Below are 15,338 nucleotides of genomic sequence, written 5' to 3' on the forward strand. Positions count from 1 at the left end.
TGTATTTTTCCATACCACCACTGGATGCCTTGCTTGTGATACACTTCCTAATACCTCTGAGGCCAGTCCTTCAAATAGTAGGATTACTCGGTTGTCCATTTTTGAAGGGACAGAACACATGGGTCAACAATTTAGGAAGGCATCTGGGTCAATACTCAAGGCTCTTGAGACTTTCCAGAATCAAAACCTAAAGCCTAGGTGAACAGGAGGGGTTTTTACGGACACTTGTTTTTCTGACAAAATTCTAAGATCTTGCTTTGCTTCTCAATCTTATGGTACTTGTGCTTTCTTGGGGATTCCTTGATTTATTTTTCTTTGAGCTCAAACCTGGTAAAAGATCAGTTTTCTTGGAAAGAAATGAATATCCCTTTTCCACTGCTATTAAATGCTAAATGCCTGAAAGAGCACAGGACTGAAGCTATGAGTTATTAATAGGCTGCTTCTTGTAGTCAAGGGTTTGAGTCTCTTAGCCTCCATTTGCCTGCTGTGTGACTCAGAGCAAATCACTTAACCAGACAGTGCACAGCAACAGTTACAAAACTGGGGTAGGCTCCTTAATGGTTTCCTGGACTCCACACATAACTGCAAATGACAGTTTCCTTTGGTCTACAGAAACTCTCAAATTTCTGTTTTCTAACCAATATTCTTTTTTTTTTTAATTTTACAATTTTGTCCAAAGCACAACAGATGCTGTAAAATGTAGACATTTGTGGAAATTTGTCTCTTAGAGGCACAGTTGGCACTGGCTTTTGCCCAGGGTGTTATTTTCACAAGGGAAAAATGAAGATAATTGCATCTATCAAAAACAAACCACACAATTGTAGGAATGCTACAGCAAGAAAAAAGGCAAGTACCAAAAGAGGGTATTAATTGCTAACAAAGTTTTATCTAGATGAGACCTACAAACTTCAGTAAAACAGGTAACTAAGAATAGCATGATCGACTCTAACTTCATACCAGGTTTTCATCTGATGTCCTCCACATGGAATGTAAATCTGCAGCCTGTCTGTGGATGCTACATGTACTCCATGTTTGGTCAGAAGACTGATGTCTGTCAGTGGCTCAGTCTCATATATATATATATATATATATATATATATATATATATATATATATATATAATGAATGCACACCGCAATGACCCTTATGGTGGACATGAACTAACACTGATAGCATTTCTATTATATACGATTTTGTTTGTTTAAAGAAAGGAGAAAGAGAAGATTAAGCCTCCCTAGGAAAACGATGTTCAAAGGATGTTATATTTGTCTGCCACAAGCGTATTCATTCAGTGACTCAATGGAGGAGTAAATATACACACACAACCTTGAAGTGCCAAGACTAAGTATGGATTCATAATATGCAAAAATTCAAAACATTACAGCACATTCTGACTGAAAACTGTCAAAATGACTTTCAAATGAAAAATTTTTGGTACAAAACAAATGGTTTCAAAATGCCAAGAACTGAAGATTGCGCTCGGTAGTGCTGTTTTGTATGGGTATGTGTCAACTAATAACAGTCAGAAGTGTAACTCAAGAATTATTCTTGTGCAGGGGGGTTTACCTGCTTGAATATCTGCAACACTGACTGTTGTGAGCAAAATAATCATAACATTTACAGCAGCACAAGTCTTCCTTAAAGGAAATGTTCTTAAACTTATAGCACTAACGTGATTCACATCACTTAAATTTTCTCCCTAATTAACTCCTTAAATGCAATGTCCAAGTTATAGGACTCTACCATGTCCACCATAAAAAGCTAATGGTCAGGATGCTGCTGGTACCTGCAGTCATGCTTACTTTATCATGCGTAGGGTTTTCATGCCCACGGGAAATCAATTTATTTTTTCTTGCAAGAGATGAGAACATACTTTTCATTTTCTATTGTATAAAAAAAATCTAACTTGCCTAAACACTGTGCAGTTCTTCAGAGAGAAATTAAAAATCTTCAAAACCAAAATGTATACCATCACAACTAAGCTGTTTACTCTTCGTTCTGCCCACGGTTTAGTTTTGTTCGTTTCAGCTGTATGACTTAAAATGCAGTCTCCAGTGGTATTAAATTTCTGTACTGAAATGTCAGTGTTTGCAATCTATTTCCAAATTCCTTTCCGGCTGCTCTACCTTAAAGAGAATATTCAGTGACTCACAATGAGGGCTAAACTTGGGTGTTTAACCAAAGACTCTTATGAATGTTTAAATAAGTTTGTATACTGTATGCTCCTGCTACTGCTGTTGAGCTGTGCCCGCTGCACACATGTAAAGATGAGGCTATTCTGCTCATCAGTGTCTGCACTTTGCAAATGTGGAGAAAGCCCGAAATGACAGGAATATTACTCTACAGTTCCCTTTAAAATCCCTGGTTCTAAGCCAGCAATACTTGATGCATTACACATTATAGTGACTAATAACATCAATTTTCTGCATTAAACTTTTATCACAAAATAAACCTAAAACCTTAACTACACAAATGTATTTATAAATGCTTTGCATCACCAGCATATGCATGCTGACTATCTAAGCCCTCCATCCTTCAAATGTGCCTTTCTGTTCTCCAACTTACCAGGCAAGAGTGGATAGTGAGGAGGCTGTCATCCAGACAGCTATTGTGACTTTTCCCAATAGCCTAACCCTCTCCCAAGAGCCAGTGTGTGCACTTGCTAAGAGTGCTTGCTACACCCTCCCTGGTGCAAGTACATGCTTCTGCACATGCATGCTGAAAGTTATCTTATGAAGGCAACTCAGCCTGATAAATCCAAGTTCATGTCCATGGAACCTGCACTGTATGTTCTTCACCTCCTATACCAGAAGATGCCCACAGTGCAGTGCAGTGCATTGTCTTCCTCCCACTGAATGGGAAAGCTAATGGCAGTTTATCACCCACACCCTCCCTAGCAGGCTCCTTCATTACTGATGTCACCAGTGTCCCAGTCAGAATTATTCCGTCGCAGAGCCAGCATACATCCTCAATATATTAACATAGATTATGATGGCTTTACTTTCTTTTTGTATCTTCCACAACATTATACAGGGAAGTCCTTAAACTCATCCTCCTGAAAGCATCACCCAAGTTTTAAAACAAAGTTTTTTGAACTGCAAGTCACTGGGAGTATTCAGAAATACATAGCACTGCGATCTCATAAGTTTTTGTTTTTGCAACGAAAAGTGAATGTGGCTAGATCTGCATAATAATATTTTGCACCAAACATGTATTTGAGATGCAGATTTAACCACATTCCATTCAACTAGTGAAAATAAAAACACAACAGATCGTGGTACTTGGTGTTTTACAGAAGCACTGTTTCTAAATACCCTATATCATTTAGCAAACTGCAGTAACTGCTAAGATTTGTTGAAAACTTTTAATCAGTTGTAACCAGCACTAAAACACACCACTAGTGCATCAGTTCAAAAAAATTACTACAAGTCTTTCCAGTGAAGCCCATTTGCTGAAAATGTCTTTGCTAATGCAATTTCTATCGATTCCCCTTGTCTTCTTGTTTCTGTCTAGTGACATTTTTCTTTGTATTCTGCATACATGCATACACAGCAAATTGATTTGTATTTACAAAATGATAAAGTACAGGGTGGAACAACCAGCTGTGTTTTATATGGTGTTCTATGCAACAGCTACTGAACCTAATTCCTTGGGAGAAAAAGGAAGTTCTTAGGAGCACCAAACCTACTGGATATTTTAGTTCAGAAAAAAAATGATTAAAGTAGTTGAGATAAGTAAAGAAAATTACGGCAAAAAAATGAAAGTTATGTGCTGACCATAATGATAGATCTGTGTTGCATCTTTCCTTCCAGATAAACCTGTAGGTTGCTCTTTAATATCATCACTAATACACTACACACATCAATAACGTCATTAATCTAATATGTAGATGACTGAACATATACATGCTAATGTAATAACATAGCTCCAACACAACCCAAGAAGCTTTCACTACAACTGAAAAATGGCTCCAATTTCAACTCATGTTATACAAAAAAAAAAAAAGCTATTACTTTTCTTTCCAAAATCCCTTGTGAAAAATTTTCAAAACTTACATGTTTAAAACACCATTGAAGATACAAAATTATTAATGATAAGCACTGACTATAAGCAATGACTACCTCAAATTTGATCTGCATGTCCAATCCGTATACAGAAAACATAAAAAAAACTTACACTATCCAGACCCAACAATTTTATTGCAGATCAAATAAAAAAAAACACACTAGTCACTGCCTAACTTCCTTTCTCTATGGTAGTCACATTCTAACAAACCTCCAGGCATTACAAAAAATAAAACTTGGGAAATGGTATAATAAGTAGTCAGATTCATAACAAATACCTATGTCTGTGCTTACCACTGTATAGCATTCAAATCCCCAAAATGGCCAGAATTACCACATCAGCTAACATACATGCAGCTAATTATTGCTTTCAAAAACATCCATAACACAAATAGCTGTCCTACTCTAAGCAATTCCCTCCCTAACTATATCCCTAACACAGAAATGCAATCCAAAGACCATTACAGACTACTAACCTACAAACCTTACAAATCTATACAACATATATTACATGCATACCAACTTGTTACATCTTGGAACTCCCTACCAACAATTCTCAAGAATGCTCAAAGCTTCCAATAATTTAAAGCCTTCCTAAAAGACCACCCAAGTAACTCTTGGCTATGCTCCCATTTTACATTGGGTTGATCTAATTATAAATTTCCTCCTGAAACACACATTAACCTCCCAATCCCCTACCTTTCACCCCCACCACCACTATCTCACTACCTTTCACCCCCACCACCACCATCTCACCTTCAAGATTATTTTTTTTCTAATATTTGTTGCCACAGCCTAGATTGTTAGATCTTGCCTAAAAATTGTATAGAAGTATTTGTCATTACACATCTCCTCTTAATATTCTGTATGCACGTTACTGATACTACTCTATACGCCTTGCATTTTAGAAATTTTCTCCACAAGTCTCTGCTAAAAATGGGCAACTCACCCCATCAGACTTTCTCAGAAAACAAATGTCAAATAAAAAATAATGTTAAAATATAATAAATATACCAACTCCATGGTCACACAACATTGGGAAAGAAAGAAAACTCCCCAGAACAGTGTATAGTACAGCAGGCTAAGCAGCTTTTACGTCAATGAAGAGAACTGGAAAGAATACCAATTTAAGCAGTTTACATGACAGTAAGGATAAATGGAAGAGGTATCATAAATAGACAGAAGTAATAGAGCAGGAGTGAAATGGAATGCAGACAGTGGTGAAAACGGAAGATGGAGGGAAAATCAGGACAGTGGTTACTAAGGGTAGCAGAAAAGGAGGTAAATATACTTACCATAAAGGTGGAGAATAAATTTAGAGGAGGAATGAAAGAAAGGAAGAATGTTAGGCAGGCCCTTATCTCACAGAAATGGCGATGGAAGAAAGGGAAGTTGTAACACTTGCTTTCACCAAATTCACTTAAAATGCAATTTTAAATTCAGAAAAAGGAAAAACTTAAGTAGGTTGACTTCTTGTTATCTGCAAAAGGGAAAGAGAATAAGAAATAACATTTGTAATCACCAAAAGATTGTCATCTAAGGTTAGAAAGGAGGGAAGAGAAGAAATGAATAAATTCATTAATTTCTCACCAAAAGGCAAGAGTGTCAAGTTAAGAAGGGAAATAAAGAGAGAGGTCTACTTTCACAAAAGTCAACTAGAAAGAAGTATTAAAAGTTGGGATGGAAGAAAGACAGGGAAAACGATAGATAACGGAGGGGTTCCTCTCACTAACGCCTTATAAAGTGCATGTGATATGAAGTGTGCAGGAGGAAGAAAAGGAAGAGAGGAGATTCCTTTGATCTTCCCAGAGGTATGAGTTTAAGATAAGGAAGGAAACAACATATAGAGAGATATGGTGAGCTATACAGGCCAGAACTTCCTCATCCTCTTCAGAATTTCAGCAATCTATAGGGATAGGAAAACTTTTCTGCCTTCAGTCCTCTTAGCTTCAGAGGCAGAAGGGCCTGGACTAGAAGGAAACGTTTCAGATGAGAAACAGAGTAATGCAAAGTATCTGTAATTTATTTTATAGTCTAACAGATGGGATGGAAGAAAGACCGTGAAAAAGATGGATAATGAAGGAGCTCATCTTATAAGGGGGGTGTGATATGAATTGTGGGGGAGGAAGTAAGGAGATTTGTTCTCCTCAATTAATGTTGTACTATGATTAGGTCTAATCCATTGTTGTTAAATCAAGACAGTATGGATGTGGGGAGATGGTGAGTTAGTGACAAGTATTCAAGATGCATTTTATGCATATCTTACTGTTGAGGATATGAGCGAGCATAGCCACTTTCTTGAGAGCATGGTCAAAATTTCATAGGTCAAAAGACTGCTTAAACTTGGGGTATGGTGATTCACCTGCCGGATGTACTGTGTCTTTTTTTTGTAGCAAATTGGACAAAAAAAGTACTTTTTCTTTACAATCTAGCATGAAAATATTACAGTAGAGCAGGTAGTCTCACATTTTTGCCAGTTTTATCACTGCACAAAATCTTTGTCTAGCCTATAAAACAGCATAGGAGGAAGCACCTGTTAAAGCAATTTATTTCTTGTGTTCCACCAAGCTGTAAATTCCTTGCACTTCAGGACAAAATGCCCTTATTAAATGTAGAATAAAGTTACCAACTATTACAGTTGTATTTTTCTCCTAAATAAAAGGGCATTTAAGTGAAAGTTTTTTGGACAAGTCTGACGTTCACAAAAGCACTTGTCAGAATGGCATTAATAACAGCAAAGAACCATATGGTATCAATTTATAAGATAAGAGAAAAAGATGAACACTGACCCGCAGTAGTGGTGCTGCGGTAGCATTGTCGCCTCACAGCAAGATGTCCCGTTCGATTCTCAGCTAGAGCGTCTTCTGTGTGGAGGCATGCGTGAATGGGCATACCTTCATTGAAGGTTGTGCATCAGGGCTGGTAACTCGGCACGTAAAAATCCACTACCAAACATTAGCGGGCCGGAGTTCCGCTGTGGCGACCCCTAACCAGGATAAGCCGAAAGACACAACAACAACTCTGTACTTAAGACTGCCACAACCAAAGCCAACAACTAACAGTTTAGAATAAAGCACAACTGATCAATGTTCACTTCAAAAAGCACAAAATAGCACAGTATGATGCACAACAGCTTCTTTTTTTATAGCAGGTCCTTCAAATGGTTGCGGCATGAAACTGCATCCTTGTGCCCACAGTAACCCTCAACTACTAAGAAGGCCAGGGCATGGGACAGACATCTGCCTCAAACTAATATCCAGTCATGTTATGAATTTCTGTAGCAATGATATGATTAACATCTGTACATTATGTTTATATTTAAAACTGTACTGTATTACCTTTTTTGCAGTGTACTTGTCAAGCTAACGAAGTTGTGCAGAATTGCAACTCCTGCATAACAGTCCATTTAATGACACAACACTAAAAGGCAGGAAAGATGATAATGTCCAGTCACACAGACTGCTGCATCCTCTTGAGGCAGTCTGTAATGAGGCAAGTTAACTTGTTATGCAATGCTTAACACTAGGTATAAATGAACAGTTTGTGTAAATAAGACCTACACATTTTGGTAAGCAGGTAAGCTGGCCTAGGTAAGTGGGTTGATCCAAGCACCTTTTCATCAGTGGTCTGGGCCAATGGCAGAAAATAAACAAGTAATACACAAATACAATAATCATATAGTGAACACAGTTTTAAAATTAAACTATACAGTGCACATTTTTGATACCTTCTGTCACCTTCATGTCACTAGGGGAAGAAGCCCTAACTGTGACCTAAAAATACCTAAGTTCAAGTCATGGGTCTGGATAATGAAGTAGGCAGCTAGATGGGGTTTAATACAAGCTTTACATTTGTTTGTTTATTACTTAATGACCCACTTATGCCTCTAGGTACCCCACTCTGTATGGTCAAGACTTGTAATGCAGCCTCCTCCTTTCAAACCCTCAGCTATGCTTTGTATGCATTCTCATTCCTGCCATGGTTCCTACCCCACCTAACACCACTACCAGAATGAAAAGCAGAGTGAGAATAACTCAATACTGAATTTTAGTGGTTGCTGTCAGAATACAGTCAGGGAGAAAACAGGCAGCAATTTTATGTTGTAGGCCTTAGCTACTGACTGAGGATACACACATTTCCCTCCAGTTTTTCTTGCTTTGAGTGTAGCACGAACCAGTGTTTCTGGGCATGCAAACATTGCTGTACATGTTCTCTTGGATATCTCCTGATGACAGTAATGTGTATGGTTACTTGTGAATGTTTTCCCCCAGCAGGGCTACAGCAGTTCAGATGGTGTGAATAGATATTTTGCATCTGTTCCACCATAACACCTAAAAAATGAACCTAAAACAAATTCTGGAATTAGCACATTTTATATGAACCTCATACATATAACATACATTTTTTTAACATATCCTGCAACTGCAATACTTGCACAGTGAATAAAAATAATGGTTTATGCAAACAGTATAAATCACAACTGCATATTTCTTTATGGAAAAACACATCATGTATAACAGAAATACCCTTACTCTTTGGAGCAGACAGGATTCCTGGGGCAAATACATGAGCTCCTCGAAGTACAGCATTTCCACACTGGGCTCCAACAATCACTTCTGATGAATACCTCTCCAGATCTCTCCTGAAGAAAGAACCACGTAAGTTTACAAAAAACATACTGCAAAAAGCAAGAATTGTTCAATCAACTGAACTAACATATCAAACTTCTTTTTCTTTTGTTAAGCAAATAATGTCCCATGTGACTTGAGATGCATAACACAGCAGACTCTGACAAGATTTCTTGCTTATTACATAGGACAGTGAGGTATTGGCTTGAAATTTAATGCAAGGGGAGAAAAAACAAACTGACTGAAAGGTATCAGCTGCATCAAGTGCAAAGCAGCACAGAAGGACAGCTTACAGTTGGCTAATTCATTTCCTCTGTCCATATAACTCAGCCAGTAATATGGCCATGACTGAAAACTATCTTACTAAATCTGATGCAGTACTTTCTTTTTTTGAATACTCAAATAAAATTGAGAAACGATATATATATAATATTAGGGATTTCTAAAATGCAAACTGCATTTGAAAAGACAGTGTAAATTGTGAACAAAGAAAAATTCCAACTTAGATCCCAACTTTTTAATACTTTGTCTGGCATCAAAGCCCTCTTTGCCCAAACCAAAGTACTTCCTCTCCAGAGTACAATCTGCCCTCAAAGACTACCATCTACATTAAGCTTAAAATTCAACAGCGTGACTGATAAAAAATATCACACCCTAGAACTTTTTATTGTTCTTCTTTCGAGCCTTGCTGTAAGCAGGTCATATCACCACTTAGGATTAGGAATGTATGTTAGACATAAAGGTTAACTAGATTTGAACATACAATCCTAACCAGATTTGTAAGATTTCCTTATCTAATGCTGGACTTTCATGATGGCTACCATAGTGTGTTCTGTTCAAACTGTTAGCTCAGGATCATCTTTCTAATCTGGGAAACTTTCTTTGAAAAACTGGTCTATAGCTCTTCTTGTCTGAAGTGCTTCTTACTCTGCATTTGAAGGAATAAGTTAACTTTTTGCCTCCCTTTTATCACCTTTCACGTGCCTGTTTATAAATTTTTAACAGAAGATTAAAACTTTGTTTTCATGCGACTGTGTAACAGAATGATTCCTGTTTTACTGATTAAGAACTGAAAATGAAAGAAAATGCGGAAATGCAAACTACAAAAACTAAACTATCAGTGATACTTATTCTACAGAACGAAGTAAACCAAATAACCTAAGCAAATGAATAAGAAAAGAAGCTGTGCATTTTGGGAGCAAAGACAGAGCTGTACATTTCCAAGACAGAGTTAAAGTGCTCTTTTTCCCCTGCAAATTCCATCAACAGAATGACTACTCAGCTAACCACAGTGAGCATGACATTAACTAACACAGTTGAAAGAACTGTGACCGAATGACCGAAGAAACTAGAACCAGTCTCTGAAAATTAATGAAGACAGAAGATGAACTCAGCACTCATAGGGTAATTACCATGGCAAAAGATAACTTAATTGCCTTGGAAGAAAGAAGTCACAGAAATATATTTCTAAGAGGTATCACAGAAATAAAAAAGATACGACTCTATGGCCATTGGGAACTACAAGGAAATAATATTTTCTTTGGTCAGGAGACCCAAATGTGATGATTATTTTGCAGTAGAATGACTCTGATGAGCACCAAGGAATTCTCAAATATCAGACAAGACTATAAAGATCTGCATAACAATAACAATATCATACTTTCAAAATGCTCCAGCTGTAATCAAAACTGCAAAATGCAAAAAAGACTTTACATGGAAGAGCCTACAAATTGAGGTTTCTGGTACATATTCCACTGGAACATAAACAGAACAGACAAAACAGGAAGTATTCTGTCACTGATTAATCAGGAATATTTTTTTTTCAGTGGAATAGCCAGCAAAAGTAATCCAATCTAGAGACAAAAAGATCACGTTTCCTCTCTGAAGGATGCAGCTTTCATTTTTGAGAGTCACTTTACTCTTTAACCTAACTAAAAAGGCTCTACTTTGATACTATTGTAATGCTGGAGACATAAAAGTAGCTTTAGTGCTGTGTGACGGCTAGCAGCTACTTTGCAAAGCATATTGGTTACACTAAAGTTCTCTACAACTTTCATACTCAGCAGTTTAAAAATGCATAAAAGAGAAACATACAATTGTGGCGAATTCCAGTTCTCTACACAGATTTTAGTCTGTTTCTGTATCAAATCCTGAATAACAATGTAGTATATTAAGTGAATTTCTTCTTCTCACTGAATCTATTTATTTATATTGACTATTTCTACACTTTTAAGAGTACCTCTGTTTTATTTTTGTCTCAGTAGTAATGCTACCACCAGTTCTTCTGGCTAAACAGGTTGCTTCTTCATGGCCCTGGAACATCTAGCTCTAACAAAGCTGGCCCTAAGAGCATTATATATGGCTTCTAGTAGTTTTTTCTTTGCTTCTGGCCACAAACAGGGTGTGTGTGATTCAGACACACAAACACCACTAGCAGGGAATACCAAGTAACAGGACTGGGCATGGTATATGCTATGTTAATGACCACATAAATACATGTTAATGAGCACTATTATTAAAAATGAGAGGCTTGGTGTATTTGCAAACGAGGCATAACATGACAGAGGTGCGATTCATAAATGTTTAAAAGCCACTACTTGAAGCTATGTGTTCTGCATAACTGAACTCACACAAATGTTCAAGTTCATGCTAAGAGGATTGCTAAATAATGTTAGGGATCAGAAATCCACAGCATCAGTAAATGTTTATCTGCAAGAAGGTCTTATTGTCAATGATGTGTAAGAATGTGCATGCAGTCTCCCAAAGAGGTGCCAGGTCATCCAACCAGGCTTAATGTTTCATCAAGTCCACAACACTGACATTGTGGATTGATAACGTGTGGATAGAGACATAAGGCAAGGTATTGTGGACTTGTGCCAGCCTCATCTGCAGTCCAATGGGAGTCATGGAGTACCTATCTCAGTGGATAACTAAGATGTGTGTGGCTTTAAATATATTAGCAACAGAGACCTTTCAGTGACTTCCAAAGAACACAGTGAAGGTAATAGCAGGCATCTGCTATGAGAATACTCCATCAGTTTCACAATGCCATGTTTCATTATGTGGGGGAAACAAATGTGGTTCCCACATACCACACAGAGGTAAGGGGGACACCATACAGGAATTCTATTATATAGTCCATTTCCCACAGGTACTGGGGGCCATAGACAGTACGCACATTGAATGAAAGGCTCCAACTGGAAAATGGAATGAAGATACATAGGTATCATTCCATCAACTCCCAGGTGGTATAACATGATCAGGGTATTGTCTACAATGTGTCTGCAGGCCACTCAGACAGTTATCATGACTAAGTATGGCACACCTATGATCTGTACTAATGTATGGTGAGGGAAAAATCCCCCAAGGGACAAAGCCTGAAGGGAGGCTGTGATTGAACAGGGCACACAGGTGTGGTGCCAGTTCATTTTGTAGTTCATGTAGAATACAGCCAGGGATATTGTCGGGTCCCATGGAAGCTGCATTCTTAGCCTTGGACAATGCAGCTTTAACCTGTGCTGCAGTAATACTGGGTGCCTGGCATTCTTCCTGTATTGTGATTGGTCCTTTAGGGGTGTGAGAGGGGTAAAGTTGGCACGGAATCTGTCGGCCAGTAAGTTAGCAATATCTGTTGGCTCAGTACAGGAGGTAGCATTGTGCAGTAACTAAGAGCAAATCTGGGTATTGCTGTAGAGATTCTTGATATAACTGTAGAAGGCTTTGTGGTTGTTTTTATAGTGTCTGACACAATTCTGCCTTCATAGCTAGCTTTAGAGGTTTTGATGAGGGATCTCAGCTTTTTGTTGAGACTAATAAGGGAGTTTTTCCAGTCTTGGGACTTCACCTTTTTCTGCAACAGTTTCTTCCTTTTATTGTAGAGTTTGTTAATGACAGGGGACCACCAGATTGGCTTCCTTTTTTTGGAGGAGAGCGCCTTGGTTCTTTTGGTTATGGCTAGTTCCATGCATTTATGTATGTATTCGTACAGTGCATGGGTGTATGATTCGGTGGTCATGCACCTATTTTCTATTTGCATGGGTGCCGTGAAGTTAGCCACCTCTGTTTTTAGGAGCCCAAAATCAGCTTTGGAGAAGTTTTTCATGGTGGTTACCTTTGCTGGTGGTGTGGGTGAGATGTGGATTTCCATGGTAGTTTGTGATCGGATTTAAACAGGGAGGAATTGACTATTGGTGTTGAGCAATGGTTGCCCATGTTAGTAATAACCAGGTCAAGGATGTTGCTTCCTCTAGTGGGAGTAAGCAGGAGTAAGAATGAGCAGGTCCAGGGCATTGGAATTAATGAATTCCAGGAAGCGTTGTGGCAAGTGTATTGGTGCACAAGTAGTTTTCCCAGTTGGAGGGGTAGTTGAAGTCACCCAGTATGAGAGTGTTGGGGTGGACCCTAATAGTTTCCAGAGTGTTTAGGAAGGTGGAATGAGAATCTTAGGACATGGTTTGGGACTTATAGCAGGCTACGTCCTGAATCGCCATCTTACCCACTTGTTAGTTGTACCTGAAGTATCTCCGATGCATTATGCTGGGCTGCTAGTCTGGAGGTGTGCATATCCTTTATGAATATGGAGACGTCACTGCCTTTGGAGCTTTGGTCCATTTTCTGGGGCCGAAAGGTGTGGAATGAGTTGTAGCCTGGTAGTGCAGGGGTGCTTTCTGCTGCTTTAAACCAGGTCTCCATTACAGCACAAATGTTGATGTTCTCTTCTTGCCTTACTCTTGCAGTGCCTCTCTCAATATACCTTTCAAAAACCATTAAAAGTACTAGCTCAGTTATTTCATTATTTAGATAAAAACAGCAGCAGTTAATAGCAGGCAAACTTGACAAGTGACCTAATATAAAGCAGCACTTACCTCGTTCATAATTAACATTACTAGGCTAACAACCCTAAAAGACATTTTAAGCCTAGCCATGCTTCCCAAATATATATGACAGGTTTTTATGCCACTCATTCTATTGGGGATATAGCTAGGGTATGGATGATCGACCATGTATGAGTTTTCTCTTTCTAATAGGGACATACGTGGCAGACCATGTGTAAATTTAGGATTTCCCATCCATTGAGGCAACATGTGCTTGAATAAGAGTGTGTGGAGGGGGGGGGCTCAGATTCAGACAGATGGGAAGCCTGTTTCAGAGAAGGGGTAGTCTGAGACACAGACCTGCCCCTCAACGCATCTTATTTATGTTGAAGCTAAGGTTTAGGTCCCTAAAAATGGGTATTTGTAAGCTAAGACATAGTTTGCCTTGACAAGTAGTCTGAGCTTCCCTATTGCAGGTTTCAAAGTTGCTAATCTACTTGCACAGTTATATTATGCAAAATTGGCTGCTTGAGTGTAATGATTACGCTAATTAGGACTCAACTCATTATCGTTTCTGAACCATTTAATTGATAATTAAGATAATGTGCTGAACACTGCACTCCATTCTTGTACCTGTAGGCAGCACTGCACGTATGCAGTCTATGCAACGCCTGCAGGGGGAAGTTGTAATTCCGAATATAAACTTATAGAAAGGGAGTAGCAGTAATACTTGCTTGCTTTCTTACCAACATATAAAGATTATACTGGAGTATCATGTTTCACATCTTAAAGTACCATTGTGAACCATTATAACACAGCACATATTTTAGCTTGGCCTACCAAATGAGGTGTCTGTCATTGCTCAAATGATGATATATGTGAGAATAAGTGTGCAGTGAAAGATCCATCATTCTTCTCTGCTGCTCCTAGGTGAAACATCATGGTTGGAGAAAAAGGTAGTTCTTTAACAGCACTACAGTGGTACATGGACGACACTAAAATCTTTCAACACTTACCCAGGAATATTGCAGCCAGAGACTCTTGCAGTAGGGCTATCAAGGGCTGAGGCCTGGAATTGTTTGGATCAGGCTGTCACCCATGCCCCTGGTATCCCACATATGGGGGACAGTGCTGTCACCATTATAGTGACACAAGGCATTGACATTCTGACATCTTAGGCTGATGGAAAGATGAAGTTTAAAAGCAAGCACCACCGATATAAGTACAACTTATGCTGCCTACACACACAACCTGTCAGAGTATGGCATCCACAGATCCTAGACACTGGCATTTTCTCAAAATAAGTGCAGAAGCTATTGCAGTGAATAGGCAGCTGCAAAGTAGGAGAATAGAGACAGAGTCAGGATGAGTATACTTGTTTCTCACAGGACAGCTTTCAACTTAAGAATCTATTCAGGTAGTACAGATGGAGTCTCACACAGTTTAGGTTTTATATATTACAGTCACTTCTCTGCCAACTTCCATGGTTTAAAGGTATCAGTAGGACTGTTGGAAGGTATTACTGTCTTTGTGTACAGGCTTTGCTTCGACAGTGTGAGGACATATGAGGGTTCAACCCCCCCCGGTGTACTGTGAAATAACTAATTTGACGTGAACATTTCATTATAGTACCTACAAGATTGGAAGGAATACGTATCAGGTGCATTCTTTCCTTGCAGAATTTTGTCTCGTAGACCCTCTTTTTCAATATAGTTGATCTAATAACAGTGTCTGTCTGACTGCAGCCTTCACTCATACTGAAGACACAGGCTTACGGCTGTGCCTTCTCCACTGTGTGTGATGATGCAGTTAAGGTTTGATTCCTACACATA

The 15,338-nt window shown here is 38.6% G+C and overlaps 1 protein-coding gene across 1 annotated transcript in view; it reads right to left on the bottom strand.

Annotated features, from left to right (window-relative positions):
• Positions 1 to 15,338, bottom strand: part of NSUN6 (NOP2/Sun RNA methyltransferase 6) — a 611,674-nt gene that overhangs the window by 386,049 nt on the left and 210,287 nt on the right. The window contains exon 5 of the mRNA XM_044064641.1: positions 8,597 to 8,706. Coding sequence (XP_043920576.1) covers positions 8,597 to 8,706 — 110 coding nt within the window. The remainder of the gene's footprint in view (positions 1 to 8,596; positions 8,707 to 15,338) is intronic.

This window comes from Protopterus annectens, chromosome 3.part0 (assembly GCF_019279795.1).
Source record: "Protopterus annectens isolate FY-2018-M chromosome 3.part0, PAN1.0, whole genome shotgun sequence".
In the NCBI taxonomy this organism is placed as follows: domain Eukaryota; kingdom Metazoa; phylum Chordata; order Ceratodontiformes; family Protopteridae; genus Protopterus; species Protopterus annectens.